Source organism: Lissotriton vulgaris, chromosome 3_1 (assembly GCF_964263255.1).
Source record: "Lissotriton vulgaris chromosome 3_1, aLisVul1.2, whole genome shotgun sequence".
In the NCBI taxonomy this organism is placed as follows: Eukaryota; Metazoa; Chordata; class Amphibia; order Caudata; family Salamandridae; genus Lissotriton; species Lissotriton vulgaris.
Genome location: NC_141689.1, coordinates 1418327544 through 1418347987, shown reverse-complemented (window position 1 = coordinate 1418347987; position 20444 = coordinate 1418327544). Strand labels below are relative to the sequence as shown.

General features: G+C 43.2%; 1 protein-coding gene across 9 annotated transcripts in view; it reads right to left on the bottom strand.

Moving 5' to 3' along the window:
- PTPN13 (protein tyrosine phosphatase non-receptor type 13) overlaps nucleotides 1-20444 on the bottom strand; it is a 981974-nt gene that overhangs the window by 431947 nt on the left and 529583 nt on the right. For all 9 annotated transcript variants that reach the window (XM_086961883.1, XM_086961888.1, XM_086961886.1 and 6 more), the window contains 4 exons: nucleotides 18408-18813; nucleotides 12564-12661; nucleotides 9064-9120; nucleotides 5214-5303 (listed from right to left, as the gene is read on the bottom strand). In XM_086961883.1, coding sequence (XP_086818009.1) covers nucleotides 5214-5303; nucleotides 9064-9120; nucleotides 12564-12661; nucleotides 18408-18813 — 651 coding nt within the window. The remainder of the gene's footprint in view (nucleotides 1-5213; nucleotides 5304-9063; nucleotides 9121-12563; nucleotides 12662-18407; nucleotides 18814-20444) is intronic.

The following is a 20444-nucleotide window of genomic DNA, read 5'->3' as shown; positions in this document are numbered from 1 at the left end:
TGTGTGTGTGTGTGTATGTGTGTGGCTCTGAGTGTGTGTGTGTGTGGCTCAGTGTGTGTGTGTGTGTGTGGCTCTGAGTGTGTGTGTGTGTGTGTGTGTGGCTCTGAGTGTGTGTGTGTGTGGCTCTGAGTGTGTGTGTGTGTGTGTGGCTCTGGGTGTGTTTGTGTGGCTCTAGGTGTGTGTGTGGCTCTGGGTGGGTGTGTGGCTCTGGGTGGGTGTGTGGCTCTGGGTGGGTGTGTGGCTCTGGGTGGGTGTGTGGCTCTGGGTGGGTGTGTGGCTCTGGGTGGGTGTGTGGCTCTGTGTGTGTGGCTCTGTACCGACTCGTAAAATAGGATTTGTAAATAGGGCAGACTTATTTTGGGGTCGCAAAGGGGCAGATTTCCCGTTTGTGAGCGCAAAAGACGGTTGTACATCTGGCCCTTCATCTATAGTGAGTTTGCCCCTTAATTGTGGGTGTGAGCACCTGGAGGAGAGGCTTGGGCTTTTTTAAGTTCTCGCGGAGGTAAAGAGGTCGATTTGTGGAGTGCCTCAGTGTGTTGGAAGGGGTCTTCACTCGTGGACTTGTTGATGAATCCTTCTGAGCTGGTCCGCCAGATCATTATACAGTCATGGGAGGAATTCCGTCATCAAGAGATGACGATGTGGCTGAAAAAGAGGTTTGAGTTGGTGAAATGCTGAAAGCTTTTGCTGGCTGGTGTAGGCTTTGCCTGTAGGTGAAATCCTTACCACCCCTAAGAAGGGTTGGATTTGGAGAGGTTGTAGGTGGCATTTGGTGTCATGTAGAGTAAATGTGAGGCTGTGGAGGAGGGAGATGGTCATCCAGGTGTGCGCTTGGCACTGTTGCTTGTACTCTTGATCATGGAAAGTCATGAATGTCTACCTCCTTAATTGTGCGTCAATCACTGCTAGGCAATTGAAGACCCTTGGGCAGTGGTGACACCAAATGGGAGTACTTGGTGGTTTAAGTGGGCCCGAAATACTAGGTAAAAATGCAGGTAGTGTCAGTGAGCAGGATGCATGGGATGTGGAAATAGACATCGGTGAGGTCAAATACCGCCATCTCATAATCTAGTTGAAGCAGGCGGATGATAACCACCATATGGTGATCTTCAGAGAGGATGTATCATTTGAGGGGCCCGAGAAAGCCCTCATTCTTGCGAATGAGGAAGTAAACAAAGTACACTCCCTTGCTCCACTGGGGTGGGAGGGACTGTTTCTGTAGCCCCTTGTGAAGAAGCAATTGTACCTCTTGCTTCAGAAAGCAGAGATATTTACTGTTGAGAATGTGCCAGTGTGGGGGGGGTGTTGGTACTGGTACTGGGTGTGAGAAGTTCTAGGCAGTAGCAGTGGTAGATCATTGCAAAGACCCACTTGTCTGATGTGATTTCCATCCAGTAAGGAAGTAAATCTTGCATCCTGCTCCAGATGGGTGTTATGTGTTTGGAGGGACAGCGAGGGGAGTCACTGTTTTGAGGCAGAAGAACCTCCTTTGCCCCTGGCCTACTTGTTGGTGCTTCTGTAGGCACCTCTTGTACCAGTTTTGATGTTTGCTGGGGTAGGTCTGCTGTTGCCTCGAGTAGGAGGGATTAGGATCTGGGGAGGTGGCCTTTGATCGAACCCTATAATCGTGTCTCCGAAAGAGGAGGGCACCCATAGCTTTGGCAGTGTTTGTGTCCTTCTTTAGATTTTCCTGCATCTAGTGAACCTTCAGGCTGAATAGGTGTTCAACACAGAAGCGCATGCTAAGCAGATGCTGTTGGACCTTGGGTACAAAACCAAAGATGCATAGCCACCCATGGAATCTAATAAGGACACAAGTATTAACCTTTAGGGGCATGATATTAGCACATCGAGGGCCCAATGGATAGTGGCAAAGATGGACTTTTCCTCTGACACCACCTCCCCTCTTTCTTGTACCACTCTGAGAGGTGCTCCTGTGTTTCATGACACTGTGCTCTATCTTATCAAAAGAGAAAGCCAATGGAACTGGCTATCCTCCAGTGGGTGAAGCTCGTACCAGTACCCTCTTCCCAGCAGTGTCTAACATCTTGCTCTACTTGTCTGGTGGGAAGAGTATCTCCCGATGCAGGAGCACTGGCACTCTTGCACACGGTATGGACCAGAAGGGACTTGATCCCTGATGTAACGTTGGTCATTTGGTGAAGGTTTTTTTTTTTCTTACCCGGGAATTACCCTCCTCGCCTTGCCCTGTCCCTTGAAGTTGTCTTTGGCGGGCTTTAACATACCGCTCAACATGGGGAGCAACTGTACTGTTCTTTGGGACTTGAATAGTCTCTACCAATAAGTCATCTTACTTGTTGAGAAAATGCAAGTCCATCTTATGAAACACAGACACCCCTCTGTATCACCTCATGATATGTCTTGGTATCATCTGAGCTTGATGCCCTGCCTGGATAATGATTCAAATTAGGCTCTTGTGGAGGGTCAACATCATAGTCTTCCCATAGGTCATGGTGGGCGTGGGATCAAACGGTGCATCTTAAGGGTCAGTACGATGGAAAGTGCTACCTTCCCCGTCAGAGGAGTTACTAGAAACCTCTAGTGAATATACAGGTAATGTTGTATATGGTAACGGTGGAGGTGGTTGTGGATGAGGTGGTACATATGGGGTGGGGCTGGTGCCCTTGCCTTTGCGTCTCTTGTGCTTGGGGGAGGCTCAAAAGCCACCCATTTCTTACAAGTCAGTTTTCTCTTCTGAGGCAATGTTTCTGTGGGGCTGGCAAGCACCTTTGTGGAGATGTTTCCAGTCTGAGGATGTATAAACAGATACTTCTGTCTTGCATCCAACTCCTGGAGTCGCTGGAGGATGGTTTGCCCCAAGTCTTTTCAGTCTGGAAAGGAAGGTGCCTTTGGCGTTGAGTGTGTCTTTGGAGCCAATGGAGTCTTCTGCACTGACTTTGGGGCTGGGGATAGTTTTCCAGCAGGCTTTGAGGGGATCTGAGGCTTATGAAGTATCTTCAGGCTTGACGGCAAGGAGGGGTCAGCTCCACAAGTGGAAGCATTGTCAGCACCGAAGCCTTAGGTCAGTGCGAACCAGAGATGAAAGGCGGTAGAGGTTTTGAAGGCTGCGTCTTAGTCGAAGAGCTGGATACCTGAACACCAGTGCTCTGTCATGGCTCAAGGCTGTTTAGGAGCTGGTGAGTGTTTCGGTATTGACCACACTCACAATTCTAGCAACGGTCTTTCTCTGAAATCTAGAAAATGTGGAGGCGTTGGGAGCCACTCGATCCTCTTGCTCAGGGTCGGAGTCAGAAGAGAAAGTCACCTCACAACTCGGCAATGTCCTAAAGGGGGGAATGCCCATGGGTCTGGCTTCTTTACCTTCCTCAACGTCTAGTGAGGGGTGTTCCTTGAATATGTTGCTCGTGTCATCAGAGGCCTGCTGCTACATCCTCTGGTGTGCCCACCTTCTCTCCTGTCTGTAGCGAAGTCCACTTTGAGCGGAGGGTAAGGCAGGCCTCGCACAGTGTTGTCGTGATGAGGGAGAATTTACACACCTCCTGATGGTCGGTCCATGGTAAATTTGCAGGTGGGTCTGAAGGGGGCTTCCCTTCAATCACTATGAGCACATTCTCCACTGAGAAGTCCTTGAAGAAGAGTGGTGCAGGGCCTCAAAGAAGAAGTGAGGCCCTGCTGGTTAGGAGTCGATGGAAGTTGGTATCTGAGAGGCAACACCTAGAAAAGAAGGCAAGTAGACTTTCTCCTACCAATATCAAAGCTAAATTGACAGGTTGGCCCTGAACAAAGAAATTAGGGAATTCGCCTCTCAGAGACCCTTCAGTACACATTCGAACAAAATGGCAGAAAAAGAACAATCTAACATGGAGTCGGTGCCCATGTATATTACCAACTAAGGGAGAAGTCGCCTTGTCCCTAATGTTGCAAAAGACTTCATTGAAGAAAAACAACTTGCAAACATCCGGGTCCAACACAAGATGTTAGGAGTATGCAGAACATGTATATCCATATGAACACTTACTACCAACTATGATTTCATTGAATATATTATGCATTAAGGAGGCATAATTAGAGAGTTCAGAGAGCCACATGTGTTCACTTAGATAAGCGTACTCACTACGGAATGGAAATCTGGCCCAAATTCCACAGAAACATTGATGGGAACAGAAATGTTGTGCTACTTTCAGTGAGGAAAACCTTTCTGGGATCTTCGTTTCATATAATTGTCCCTTATGATCCTAGCAAATCTGCCCGCTCCTCTCCTGCCCCATGTACTCAGATCTACACCAACATTTTTTTCTGCATCATGCAATCTGGTTTTAATCAAAAGCCAGCTTTGTTTTTATCTTGCCATTATTAATTCATGTTGGAGGTTGTCTTCTGTTGCTAATGACTTCAGCTAAAAGGGAAGTCTTGCTCATAAGAAAAAATAATCAATTCCTCCCTCAAACACAAAGCATTCACAGAATCATCCTTTCATTTGGATCTCTACATCATTAATGGAATCTGAGGACTAACACTGAATCATTACTGGAATCCAGGGACCCCCACTAAGCCAATACTGGCAGCCAGGGGCCAGGCTTAACAAATTTCTACGATTTCAAGTTCAAAACAATTCAAGAAAATAAGGAAACAAGTAAAGCTGGAGATTGTCTAGATTAAGTTTTTAATTCGAAATAATAAAGTGATATGCTTAGCTCTAGCATATTACTTTGTCCATTTGCTCTTAAAGCATGCTGTGGTTTTGTTGGTGCTTCAAAATGAGGCGGGCCACTGTCCATACTATATTCTTCTAGCTGCACTTGCGCTGCTCCAACAAAAAAAGCGAAAGATATGCAGTTAATTTCTAGCCTTCAATTCAAATTCCTTCACTATAGAACATATTACAACTTTAAATTACAGTTGTTTATTTACTAAAACCTTATGGATCTCCTATTATTATTTAATTTTCTTTAAGGATTCGGAACCCCAAGAGTAGGAATTACGGACCCTTGGGGGTCCATGGTCCACTGCTCTATACCAATTAGTACTATAGTAACTGCCACTAGCTGAGGCCCACACATTTCTCTCAGAATATAGCAATACATCAGTTTATAAAAACAAAAACTACTAGCTGGGTCTTACAGTGGAAAGGAAGAATAACACCAATATATACAAGGCAAAATGTAGGCCTTCTGACAATACTATTATTTGCATAGATATCAAATACTTTTAATCTCAGTGAGATTACTCACCTAGTCCACACTTAGGATCTTTCTTCAGTTTCAGCAAAGTAATTTCCCTTTCAGGAGAGGAAGCTGTTCTCAGTTTATTCTGCCTGAGTTCTGTTGAAAAGAGAACATTCATTTAGAACATCTGATTTCTACAGTACAAATTCATAAAACTGATACGATAATCAAAAGCAAAAGTTGTGCTGTGACCTACTAATTTATGAATGATGATCAATCTTGATGGCTTGTAATAAAACTCTTCTATTCTAAATTTGTCTGAAAACACACCATGTTGTTAAACATTATTTATTACGTGCACTGTAACCCTGAATCTCCTCACCCTGAGGTGTGCAGTGTAGGGAAAGAAGATATGAAGCATAACATCTACATGACGCCGCTAGCAAACATCACCAGAACCCATGGCATCAACATCACTTCCTATGCTGAAGACCCCCACCTCGTCCTCTCGCACTCAGCTGACCCACCATAACAATGTCTAACTTCTACAACTGCATGAGAAACATCTCTACCTGGATGAAAGACAACTGCCTGAAGCTTAACATGAACAAAACCAAAGTGCTGATTTTTGGCCACCAGACCGCCCCCTGGAGCGACACCTGGTGGCCATCAGAACTCAGACCCACCTCAACAATGAAAGACCATGCCGGCAACCACTGCATCATCCTAGACAGCAAACTCTCCATGCAATGCCATGTCAAAGTCATCTTCTCACCCTGTGTCCACATGCTCCGCAGAATCTTCAAATGGCTACCCATCAGCACTAGGAAAACAGTGACACATGTCCTCATCGCCAGCCACTTGGACTTCAACAACACACTCTATGCAGGCACTGCCAGAGAACTCATGTGAAGATTCCAGACGATTCAGAAAGCAGGGTCAGACTGATCCACAACCTGACCAAACGAAACCACAACACCTAGCACTAGGACAAGAATTTGTACCAATACAAAGATAATCATTCACTTGTGAGGGAATGTGGCCAAATCACACTGAATAATGGCAGGAGGCACAGGAAAATAGAGTTGTGACCCTCTGTGCCCACCACCCCATCAAGGCCGGGAGTACACTGATAAGTAAAGCCAAGTGAGTCAGTTAATTACAAAAGATACAGGGGACAGGGTTCTGCTCACTTTGTGCAAGTTAGCAATGCGTGATAAAGCCTTCAGTACATTATTACTCTGTATGGACTAACTGCCCCCATACAAACAGTATTTATTACATTCTGCACATCTGCATACATGATTTATGCCATTAGAATTATTTCCTGAGTAATTATAACATGCAATGTGCAAGAGAGAAGATAGCATTTTTCTGAAGTCAAGGTCACTCTACTGTAGTAATAAACTGCAATTTGACCATTGCACTGCAGTGATGAATGTGTGTTTATTAGTTGGTGCGCTCTAAATAACGTTATTGTGACACTTTTTTCCCACTATATATATATGGTGGGAGGAAAGGACCCTCGTGGTGAACTACAATGAGATACTGGATAAGCACACAATCTGCTGGCTGCGGAATATTGAGGATGTATTTGTCATATGGAGGGGTTCTAGAGAAAGTGCACTTAAATTTGTGTCTGATATTAACATCAATGACATCAACGTTAATGTCAGCGCAACGATAAGTTCTGAGTCAGTCAACTTTTTAGATGTACATGTTTATATTTCCAACAGTAAGATTGAAACAAAGCTGCATAGAAAAAAGACAGCAGATAATTCTCTACTTCATGCTACATAATTTACAGTATGACTTATAAGGAAATGCTTAGACTCAAGAGAATCTGCAGCAATGAGTCAGATCTCAAATTAGCCCAGACTGAGAGCAAAAAAAGATTTCTGGCACGGGGCTAATCAGCACAAGTTATAGACTCAGCGATATATAGATCGGTGGTTCCAAGTAGAGCATACCTCCTTTTTGATAAAGGCAACACTTGGGCTAACATAAAGGCTAAGAAACCAGAATGGGGAAGTGAGACCAGGCTAATTTTTACTGACAACAAACAAGAGTGCCAGTTAAGAAGTATCATCAGGAAAACTGGCTGCTTACACTTAGTGAACCCGTTATCGGTCCCCTTCTACCAAAATCACCTACTATAACATTCAGGAGAGCAACCTCTATGAGTAATGCCCTAGTTAGGAGCAGTACCACCGGGGGTTTGATGCCAGCGAGTAGTTAGGCACAAGGTCTGGTCACTGGCCAGGCCCTTCCCCCAACTATATGCTGTGTACAGTGGGGGTAGGGAACTCTAAGGAATTGGGCACAACAAAGGTTAAAGTACCGTTATAATTAGGAATTGTAATAAGATGTTTTAAAGGGATGCATGCTTTAATATTTTTCACTCACTAGAGCACATTTTTCCCCTTTTTTGTGACCACTGGATTGTGATAAATATAAAACATTAGATAATATTCTGCAATGATTACATTAATTGCATTATAAAGTTGTAGGTTGTGCTGCTTCATACTTGCCTTTTCATTAATTGTGTACATTTAGGTTCAAAAAGAAAATGTATAGGACCTAATGTGTTTCTTCTTTTCTCAAAAAGAAAGTTCTATGGGACCAATTGGCCCAAATAAACCACTGTTCGCCGAACCCTCATTAAAACCTAGACATTTCACAGAGGAAGATAGGTATGTGTGGAGAAATGTATCACTATCTTTGTTGAGTAGTTCCAGTTTGAACTTGTCCTTAAATGTCAGGGCTTTACGAAGAAACTAATATTGCAGGAAGACTCCAAGCCACGAAAGACAGAAGTTTTCCATTCTTCCGCTTTTTTTAACGAACCCAGCCATGGTTCCTTTCAAGCAGAACAAAGGAATACAATTACTGGAGTAGTGAAAGCCCAGGGCAGGAGCATGGCATCCTTGACTACGCAAAATAATCTGGTAGCCTAGAAGGAACTCTTTTTTTCTGGGGTTTTAGTTTGAGAAAGGTGTTTATCATCTAAAATCGAAGACTGGCAAGAATGATGTATAATATCAGTATATCATTTAAGGTGACCGTGTTTTTGGTGTATTTGAATGCCAACCACATACTTGTGCCCGGACACTCCCATTTGCCACATAAGGAACACAGTTAGTTTATTCATCCCCGTAGCTACCCCATTTTGTACTGCATCTTGTGACAACATTTTAATTTATTTTCTTGCAGTATTTATGAGCTTCTGGACTTTAAATTATGAATAGTTGGGCTTAGAATGGAATGTACAAGAGTTCTTCTTGGTGAATAAAAACCAAAACAAATCAAAAGCACTGGAAAGAATCTGCAGAGGTCAGGTATTCCAAAACTGTAGCAATCCTTTTATAAAGAGGTCTGTGGAATAGGGATATCATATTAACTTGTTTAGCTGGATTCAAAGTGCACAGTACAGCTTTTGCCACATAATCAAATAAAATACTGCAGTATAAAAAAAGGACGATATATGCATCCTTGTTTGAAGGGGGTCATTCTTTTTACATAAATCATAATCCTTCAAAAAGTAAAAAACCTAATTATGTTACGGACAGAACGGAGGCTAAGTACAGATCAGCAAAGAATCCTAATAATACCATCTGAGATTCAGAGGGACTAAGCAAAATTCTCATGGAACACCCAAGAAAGGGATGTACTAACAAAACCATCAGGAGCTTTGAACACACCACACTCTTCGATCAAAGACCTGAGATGACGGCCAAAGTTCAAACAAATAAAGCAACCCTTATGGGAAGGAAGTTGCAAATAAATGAAACATACTTTTCAGGACGGAGTCAGACATCAGTTTTGCAGAGCCCACTCAACACCTGAAGATAATTTGTACCACACAATATTCCGTAAACTTGATTCAAGTGGTCATTAGCTGCAAAATTAAACTTACCATTTCCTTTCAAAGATGCTGGTGATAATGGGTTTGCAGCACCAAGCATACTGATACCTTTTAAAAGAAAAAATACAATTAGTTGTTTTACAGCAAAACAAAGAATATATTTAAATGCGTGAGTCACAAATTAAAGTCCTTGCTTTCTCACTGACATGACACGTTATTTAATAATAAGGTATCTCTGAGCACCTCACTTTATCTTTCAGAGTAAGAGCACTTGCAATCTTCTGTGGCGTGGTAACACGAATAACGCAACTATAGCTTTCTGATGATATATATTTTACATGACATTCTTATACAAGTATACATGCTGAACAATTGCACAGAGCAGTTTTATTGACACAGAAATACTACAGGCCTGATTTTAAGTTTGGTGGATGGAGTAGTCTCCGTTGGGTTAGCGGAGAACATTACCTCTGTCAACTTGAGGGTACTCTGCCCTCCAAACCTGGATATTAGTCTAAGCCTTGCAGTCATCTCTGTACATTGAAAGGAAATGCTGTCATGGTGGATCCTTTCAGTGTAGTAATGGTTTGTGTACAGCTGCCACTGATTTTAAAAGCCATACACCCAGCGGCGGCTGGCACAGGTAAACACTGTGAGGCGGGGTGGGTGGGCGTCGAAAGGCAACGGAATATAGTTAAATAAATAACACATATTCCGCCATCTGTTGGCTATCCTGCTGCGTCCTGCCCCACCTCGCTTACCTGTGCCGCCCGATGCTGCATACACCAAACTACTGACTTTTTAAATGTATCGAAAACAAACTCCCAAAGTGGAAATTTGCTTGAGAAAAAAAAATGATGACCCAACGCCCTTGGAGTTTTCTCACAGTAGTTTGCTCATGGGTGCATTCTTATTCACTTGAAGATCTTCTTTCATTACTCCTTGGTGCTCCTTGAAGAGTTTTTCATCAGTTAATGAAATAGGCTGGCTTCACCCAGTTCCATTTCGGACCTTCGTCTAATGCCTTTCATCCCTTTGCTAGTGTAACCTGACAGCATGTCCATTCTTTGTTTCTGCTGGAATATAAGTGCGAAAGATCTACTCTTTTCATTTTTCCCCAGTGATGCAAAGTACAGAAGTATAACTCTTCAAACTCCACTCTTACCCCTATCTACTCCCGTGTGTTTAAGTGACGGTGGTGGATTCATGGCCGACATTACTAAAAGTTAGTACAAGCTTGGCTGCAATGTTGCTGCATATTCCTATATGACTTTGTTGTCACTAAACTCTGCTTGTGCCTGTTCACATGAGAACCATCTGCTTTTCGCGTTCCTTGCAGTTCTCTGTGGTTTTCGTCTGCACATGATGTACAAGGTCGAAAAACAATGTCCCTTGTTATTCTGCTATGGTCAGTCCCCTGCATTTAGACATAACACGAAACACAGCTGCACTACTGAAGATCAAGTGCTTTTAATATTGTATGCATGCATGTTAGAGACACTTGGAGAAAACCCATCAAAGAGAGAAGAGCTGTGCTTGTCCGGAGATGTAACCCTTTGCATCTAGACTTGGAGGTATGGGGTCCCCCTGACAAAGCCCAGAGGTCTGATTTTATATAATAAACTTGCTTCTAGCATGGGGATGGTGGCAAGGCACAGTAGGCCGTTTTCCACCAGCTTTATGAAATGATATCCCTGTTCATATTCTAAGGAATTGTAACAATGCTGACTATATTGGGTTTATGCATTATGCTGATAGTACTGGCACGTGTACTGCATTTTAGAGCACTTTAGTTAAAATAAACATTTTAAACTATACCGTGTCTCTGATTACTCATGTTGTGGACAAGCCTGAGTGAGTGAGCAAAAGAGTGTTCTTGATCCTGCGATTGCTGAGAGAGTCGGAGTGACATGTTCTGGGTTGTCTAATCATTGGTAGCCTCGCTGTAGTACGGAGAACGAATGAGACACTATAGCTAGTCAGATTGGGATTTTGGGCACTAAGGTGGGTAGATGGTACACTACTATACACCGAGGTCCTAGTTTCCTGTGCATAGTTCTGTATATGTGCAGAATCCCTGCAACAGTGTGCACGTCTCAAGAGGATCAATTTCGGTAACACAAATAGCTGGTGTTAAAAAGCAATACTATTTTTAAATGTTAATTTTAAAACTGCACAGTTTTGTTTTATTTCAAACTGAAACAATCTTGCAGTGCTGAAGGGCACCAGCACGAGAATAAGGAACTATACACTATAAGCTCAGGAAACAGAACAAAAGCATGATAGAATCTATACGCATGTGTGCATATGTTAGAACACTGATGTCAAACTAGTTGGCTTTGCCAATGTTTGTTTTCAATGTATTTGAGGTCTCTAGATTTTACCACTTCCATCTCCAGTTTAACATGAGGGAGATTAAGTCAAGAGCAGTATTTTATAAGCAGTTCAACCAATCCAGTTTAGGAGTGTTATTTATATGTGCTATGTCTTTATGAAACGCAGGTCCATGACAGAGGCCACATTCTGGATAAGAAAGGCCCAAAGCTGTATTAGGCTTCTACCAGATACGAAGTAAATGTTTAAAGAGGGATGTGTAGGTGTCTTCATCTTTCTTCCAGTGACGGTTGAAATCTCCCTCGTAAATCTGATCCTAAAATGAGATGAGCTGATCAGTGTTATAATCAAATAAACTAAAAATCAAACAAATAATTTCTGACAAATGAGCCTGCCTCAGTTGTCCAATGGCAAATGCAACTGTCTGGAAATTCGAAAGTAGCTTGCCATCCCCAGTTTTCGCAGGTGCAGGAGTCATGTTTGCGATATCCACAGTGAGGAACAGGAAATAGAAAGCACTTTAATAGTTAACACATTTGTACTTCAAAGACTCCTCATGGATAAAGGAAACACCCACCACACTGTTTTTTTTCTTTTCTATCAAAGGGAAGGATGATGGATGCAAATAGATAGATAGTGATGTGAAGGATGAACACAACCAGGTTTCTATGAGTGCAACAGCATAAAGGTCAATGTCATGGCGGAAGGCAGATATGGAAGATGCATTTAAGACAACAGACCAACAGTTAAAGAGGTCAACTACGATCTGATGTGTAGTAAATGGGTCATCGGGTTGAGAAGAGGATATTCTTCTCATATTGTTTAGACAGAATGTCTCACTCTGTAAATAGTGGTAAAAGGATGGGTTGTGAGGTCTGTGATCAGACAGCATAAAGTTGAATGATTCCTGAACGGCTTCAAAGCACTGGGTTTGACGTGTGTTGTGGTACCTACATGTTAGTTGAGGTGTAAGGGGAAAAGGAGGCTAGAAGATCAGTCCACGGGAGCTAAGAGCTGGTGATGGCAAGCCCTAAAAATTATAAATAGTTGCAAACATCAAGGGAAATTAAAATGTATATGTGCTTTATCATCTTTAACAAAAGAAAATCTCGACTTGGCATGTTGTGAATGCCCACCTCCTACCATACGTATTGTCGTAACGTAACATTGTACACACAACAGTTCCAAGTTTAGTAAATGAGTTTCTATATGCTGACCTACTACGTAGGCTTGGCCACTCTCATCCATTGATGACGAATCCGACTCGTGTTTCCTGAGGTCCAGGCTTCTATTTAAATTGGCAAAAGATTTAGAGCTAAACAGAGGAAACAAAACAGTAGATTTATTGAGGATTACATTCATATCTGTAGAACTACCAAACATTTTCAAAAGAGTTCGTCAAATACATGTGAACATATGAATTACATACATGCATGCACTACAGGTTTTATATACAATACTTGGGCCCTCATTCCAAATTCCCTATTAATTGTGATGGGCAAGGTAACTATGGTTATCAGGCCTGTCAGAATTCTAAATTGTGGTGTTTCTCACTGAGACAGTGGCTGCTATATGTCGAAATATCAACAGAAAATGAAAACATTTGTTAATTTGTGATTCCTGCATGCTTTCCCCGACATACTGGAAATCGGGATTATACCCATGGATCATGCAGAGATTTGGACGGGGCTCTCGAATATCTATCACTGTTTGGTTTTTAAAACTTCCATAAGGAAAGCAGATGAGCGAGAACAAGATGTGTGTGCATGTGGGATCTTTTTTTTCCTTTAAGCATTTAGACATATGTTAGCAGCTATGGCGGCAATAACAAACTTCTCTTGGTTTTGGAAACAGACTTTTAGGACTCTGAGTTTATTTCTGAGGACTCCTCTACCACAAGAGAGCCTTATATTCTGATATATTATTTTGTAATGTTGTTTATACAAAAGTTCTAAAAAGGTTACATCGCTCGCATCAGGGACTCATCTTAACTGCTGCCAAGATAATAAAAGGGCTAGAAGTTGACTGTGGAATAAAAGTGCTTTCATTTACTCAGCAGCCTCACACTGCAAAGCAGGGGTTTGTAAGAACATGTTGTTTGTGCAAGAGAGTTGCCAATCAAAAACTCCTAGGACAGACATACACCTGAAATGGCAACCCATAAAGAGTTAATCTTAATCTTTTACGTATATGATGTGCAGCTGTAATTTTGTTTTCACTTAACCTGGGTGCACTGATTATTTCCGGAATATGCTGTTCTTTGCTAATAACCTGAAGTGAGTGTTAACACTTTTACTGCGTATAATTTAGTCTATAATCAATACCATCCTAACACAGATCAGACACAGATTTCGATTTCAGGTGGGCCTCAATAATAATTTACAAATTCACAAATTGCTATACTTTGCCCTGAAAGGTAAATCTAAGGATGTCACTCATCGAGTAGGCCTGAAATCAGTTGCACTTCAAGACTGCCCAAAATCCAGCTATTCGGCAAAGGAGAAAGTGAACGACTCTGTGAGGTACTCTTGCTTTCCTTTAGGGAGCTTTGGTTAATGTTTAAGGCACAACCTTGCAATGGTACGATGGCCATGCAGGAAACATCAACCATAGATGCATTACAATTTAGTGATGGAGAAACTCAGTTACAGACAAAAGCAGATGCAAATATCATAAACCTATTTTAAGAAAGGATGAAAAGTGGATTCAAATGAATCATTTGTCAGACTTTCCCTCTTATCCTCGAGCAGTCGCTTGTCAGTGGTACTGCATTTTTGACAGGTGTCCCAGGACTTCACCTATGGCACTGGAAATGGATAACCAAGATTTCTCTATGTACACTAAACTCTCCAGCATAGATATGCTGAGCTTGTCGTGCATCCAAATGGTGATGGTGATACATCTGAAACTGGGATACAGTTTGGAACAGTAATCTGAACATGTTCCGTCGAAGCTAGTGGTTTTAAAAATAAAAGGACATTTTTAACATGCAGGAAATGTAGTCCATTAAAAAATATAAACATTAGAAATCATCAAGGACGATGGACACAAAGATTTTGCTGACTTACTCTTCTTACAGTACCCCTGAAATGAATTCGAGGAATAAACCAAGAGCACTCTGTGCTCGAAGTTCACAGATAAACCAGAGGTACTACAAGAGATAGTCTCATTTTTTCACACATCAATCTTTCTGAATCTGACCCAATGTCATCTAATGGGCTGGAGTATATGGGTGCTCTGTAGTTTCTAGAATCTCTTAGGCCTTGGTTATTTTACCAGTACAGTGCTTATTAGGAAATAGAAATGCCGGACATATGATAAGTATGACAGTGGCAGCAGAGACCCCGAGCTATGGGGTCTGGTTTAGGGGCGTTCGAATGGGTAGAGTCGACAGAAGCACGCATGAAACACACCGGAAGGGACGAAAAAGCTGAGGTTGACTTGTGGGCGCGCGTAGGCCACCATGCTGGCTGACCGGAGTGTTCCTCCGGATGCCAGGCCATTGTGAAGAGCTCAGGAGGGAGGCTACTGGAATACACACGGGTTGGGCCCGACTCGGGTGATTTGGGGCCCGACTGAAGCCCGCTGTTGCGTGCCTGGTGAGGGTGGCACATGAAAAAGGAAAGGTGAGTACGACTGGAGTGGGGGGGGTGGCACTCATGAGATAACAATGTCTGATGATCATTTGTGATTACTGCAAAGAGCAGAGGGAGGGGGGTGTTTGTTTACGAATTACGGGACATTACACAGCTGAAAGAAACTGGTATGACATTTTTGCGCCAATGTGCTATATCTCCTTACAAACCTTAATACAAACAATATAAAACAATCCATTCTAAAGAAGTTGATTATATGATGTTGTTTATGGTTACTACTCTCCATTATTAAAATCTCGAGTTCTGAATGACTGATGAACTAGAGCCTCCTTGAAAGTACCAGGCAATACTTTGGAAAGTTCCCTGAAAACTCAAAGCAAACTAGATTTCAAGGGACCAAGGTTAAAATACTCCCTGCAAAGTTTTTCAATTGAGCTGTCCTCAGGCATACACCTAGGAACAGAAGTGAATGTTCTGCAGCTGCACAAAGTCAACCACTTTGACTAAAGTCATTGTGAGCATCTGGATCAGAGATCATAAACAGTTCCTTGAACTGGCTGTATTCGCTTCCCACGGTGATCAGCACATGAAGGTAAGTGGTATGCAGAGCTACTATAAACAGCCAGTCATTGTTCTGGATGGATGCTATGCGAGCTGGGCCTGAATAAGAATGGTGAACTCCAGCCACATGCTGGCTGAGAACTGCAGGCATTCTATAAATGGTAACTGTGCCAGTAGCTCTATAGGCACAGGTGGTTCTAGACTCTAGACATCAGCTAAAACGCAGATGCCCCCATTACCTCATTCTTTCTGTGAATGACATGAAATGTCCCAAGGAGCTTCAATAGGCATGGAAAGACACAACGTCCTTGGATGCAGTGTCTAGGGCTATCCAGTCCTGATACCATTCTCTGATGGACATGCTGAGCTATCTCAGAGGGGGGCAAATAGAAGCAGATGAACTGATGCAGATAGAGTCAGGAACAACTAAAGGTCAGGTATGTGATGGACTGGCAATAGCACAGGGTGTGTAAGATGATAAGGGCCTCTGGTGCAGGGTGATGAACCTTGTTAGACCGGACATCTTTTGGCATGGTTTGCCTTGACTTTTTGTTTTTGCTGGCTTTAGGACTCTGAGCACTTACCCCTGCTGACCAATGCTAAAGCGCATGTACTCTGTATCTAAAATGTGATGATAATTGGTTTATCCATGATTAGTATATCTGTTTTACATATAAGTCCCTAGTAAAATGCACTGCCTGTGCCCATGGCCTATAAAACAAAGGCTCCCAGGGGGCCTGCCACACTGGTTGTGCCACCCACCTAAGTAGCCCTTTAACTATGTCCTAAGGCCTGCCACTGCAGAACCTGTGAGCAGTTTTAAACTGCCATTTCGGCCTGACAAGTACACCTACTTGCAGGCCCAAACTTTCCCTTTTATTACATATAGCTCACCTCTAGATGAGGCCCTGGATAGCCCATGGGCAGGGTTTGCTCACCATGCCACCCCAGCTTAGAGCCAGCCAAATGCAAATCAGTCTTGACCTTGCTTCTCAAAGGAATAGCCCAGCCCGAAATTCCCTGGAGCAGAAACAAGCATCCTTTGATCAGTTTCAGGGTATAACCCATCATCAGCCAGGCTAGTTTAACTCCAGTGTCACAGCGAGCCAGGAACCCACAACTGGGCATACCTGGCATACTTAGGGTGGGAAAGAAAAATACACAAAAATGATGGATGGAATGCGGGACAAATCAAACATTCACCCCCAGTCCAGAGATCTGGGTAAAATCTCTTTGCATTTGCCATCCCGAGTGGGACAAGTATGCCACGACGTGGGTCTTGTGCTCAAAATGCCACTGAAGTCAAGCTAGCCAGACTGGTAAGGGGTGATTCCCCGAAGCGGGTCCCAGGATGCTTGTTTCTGGTCCAGGAAGGACCCGAGCTGGAATGTTCCAATGGGGAGCAGGGTCAAGACTTATTTGCATGTGGCTGGGTTTAAACTTGAATGGCATAGTGGGCAAAAAAACAATGCATTTAGGTCCAGATATCTGTACTGGGGGTGAATGTTTGACATTGTTCAGCATTACGTCCATCAATTGTTCTTTTTACTTTAGGAAAGATGGCATTTTCTAACTGAAACCATTTTGTGCTTTCTGCCCGTCTCTAAAATACACGTCTGGGCTGGGGGACAGCTGGTTTTCTGCATTCAGTCTAGACAGACACACACAAAGGAAGGATAGGTGGGCCTGATTGGTCATATGCTGGTTGACGGGTCTGCCCGAGTAGGATGTGGGGGTGGGATTGACAAATCTACCGGGAAAGGACTAGGTCCTGTCCCCACACAAAGAGCTGCATACCCCCTTGTTGTGAATCTGGAGGTAGAGCAGGATCTTGTGCACTACAAAGGCCGTTCTTTAAAGTCTCCCTACTTCAAAGGCTAAAATGGGTATAAGTACTGGACCTCTGACACCATGTACATAGTTCGCTTTTGGGACCTGAGGAGACTCTGCCAAGAAGAGGAGCTGTGCTGCAGGAGGAACTGCCACTCTGCTAACTGCTTTGCATTGTTGGCCTGCTGACTGTTGTGCTGTAGGAGGCACTGCCTCTTTGATACATGCTTTGCTATGTTGACCTGCTGCCTCTTGCCTAGGCAGTGAGAAGGAATGAACCTCAACTCCACAACTTCTAGAAGAAGCTTAAGTAACTCCAATGGCTTGTTGGTTTGCCCCCAGTTCATGTAGTCTCATGGCCATCAAAGACTTAATTTTCATCTACACAGCTACCTGACTCTGCCATAGATGATTGCAGCAGCTGAGCCCTGCAAAGATCGGCGCATGACACATCCAAAGGAATTGACTCCTACTCAGACTGACAGCGGAGTATGGTGCTCCTTGCACCAATACCAGGGCTTCCCCCGATCAGTGGTTGAGCTCTGTGCTCGGAGCTCCATGGATCCCAGAAGCTATGCTGCCTTCTGAGTGGCAATGGAGCCCAAAAGAAGAAGCAGTGAGTCACTCATGAACCCAACATTCCTTTCCCTAAGCGCTGCTGGGGCAACACCTACACCAGCAGAGTCCAGATCAAGAGCAGCGCATCACACTTGAGCCCCATCTTTCTTCCCTACACGTTGACAGGGCACTGATGCCACCGAGCAGAAACCAACACAGGTCCCTGAACCAGAGCCCAAAGATCTTTCCAGGAAAAGTTTTTTTATGGACATGTGAGGTTCCTATAGCTGACCTGGGTAGAAAGAAGGAAATAGTAGAAGGTGGACACTTGTGTCGCAAGAGTGGCTTGGCTGCACAACACAAACCTGTATGTGTGCTACCTGCTGGTAAAGCTCTAGTTTCCAGTCAATTCACAGAGTGATATGCTACCCACATGTTTAGAATAGAGAGATAATGGACAGAGGCATCTGTCCCGTACTTAGAAAGGCCTTAAAATATAAGATAATGTATACTTACTTAATTCTTCCATACCCAGTCACAGATTCAGTGTCTGACTTTGCAAGATGATGAAATGCATTCCCCATAGTCTGAGAATTGTGGCCGATCCCAGGACTCAGCGCTTGTCGTTTAGGAGAAAGAGAGGTCTGGCTCAGATCATGATAGGACTTGCTCATCACATGGGACCTTTGCTCCCAGAAAGACCTGTCCAGTTTTTCTTTGGTGTTGTTGCCTTGCAGTGGCTGCAGCAGGGACACTTCCGAACAGGACAGTCTCTTGAGAATCTCTGCCTCCGACGACAAGGGACGGACAGCATACCTGTTGAGAGTACTACTTGCCAAACTTCCTGTGCTGATTGCACGTCCCATCCCAAACCCACGGCTAGACTCAGCTTGGATGCTCAAGCTCCGCAACGAAGCTCTTTCTACAAGAGAGGAAAGAACATGTCAGCAAAAGCAAACAAACACCACAAACAGTGTGAAAGCAGCAAATCCTATGTATATGATAGGTCTAGGATATTTACTTTATGATGCAGGGTGTGAATAATGCAGCAACTATTAACTCAAAAATAAATTAAGATTGTTATTCCAGCTCACAAAATAACACTGGCATGAATTTCTATGCCAAAAGTATTTCATTAACCAATTAGTTTTGAAACGAAAACAGAGCTGCCGCTTAGTAGATTAGCAACATTACAAAACATACTCATCTGCAAAAACTGTAAACGTTTCACTGCATTTAAAGAGTGTGGTAAAGCATAACAGTCACAGTCAACACCATCTTTCAATTTTTGGGATAAATAAAACTGATAATAGTAATGAATCATAGATGAATCAGAAGACTAGATACAAAGTTTTTTTGCAAACACATTGATCAATATTATTGAACAGGGCGAGCTGTGCGTAGGTCACAGCTCACCACAAAGCTGCTGGTAGAGCTATATTTCTCTAGTAGCAGCCCTGTGAACTGTGCAGACATGCATATGTGTATCAGTGTGCCATGCATATCCTGATAGAGTGGTGGTGTTACCCATCACTGTATCAAGCTGCAGAAGGCCCCCATCTAGATGAGTAGTCCAATGATGACGATGCTTGGGAGCATCAATCGGGCACACTTTACTGTTTCTGGCAATGTGAGAGAGTGTGAGTGTAAGTGAGAGCGTGTGTGTGTTTGTGTGATTCAAAAGAAAAGGAATTATTTCACTACTGTGAATAGTGACCAGTGTAAGTATAGTGTTGGATACCCCAGTCTGCAACCAAAAGCACCAGAAATATGTAAGTCATTATTTTAAAATAGGGACAGTAGAATAATGACTTCCTACTTCAGGGGCCAGGGAAATTGTCAATTCTCAAAAAGGTGTATGTTTCAGAAATTTACTTTTTATGAACTTCATTGCTTGGCTTTACTTGTGTGACAGTGTCACACCTTTGGCAGTTGCATGTCACTCATAAGTACATTGACACAATGGAAATGTCAACCATAAGCAATGTAAAAACTTAACAGCTATGTATAACTTCAGTCAAACCCATTAGGCTATATTCACAGGACACTTTTATTTTCTCCTAAAGTCTCACTGAAAATCTCCCGCCAGCAGTTTCGCCAGTCAACGAAAGTATGTATTTTTTTTAGAACAAAATATGATGCACTTTGTAGAAGGGGGCAGGGATACAGCAGCTGTAACCTCACTTGGATGCACCCTTAACACAAGGGACGTATAGATCAGATCTGTAATCCCGAAGACTGTCCTGGGGTGGTTGCTCCTCCATTTATTTATGTACTCGGGCCTCACCTGGTCCTCTGGATGTAAACTGCAAAACAAAGTATTAAAAAGGCCGGGTGGCAATTTACACCCCTTCCACATTTTATTAACTAAAAACACTCAACTTCTATTCAATACACACATAATCTCTCAGTCTCTGACTTGGGGCTAGGTTGGGGCAAAGACCATACTTTTGGCTTTGACCCCCTCCATCCTGGCCACCGGCCATTGTTGGGGCAATGTAAGACTGACCTGTGTACCCTCCTGACAGGTGTGATGGCCCCCGGTTATGCAGG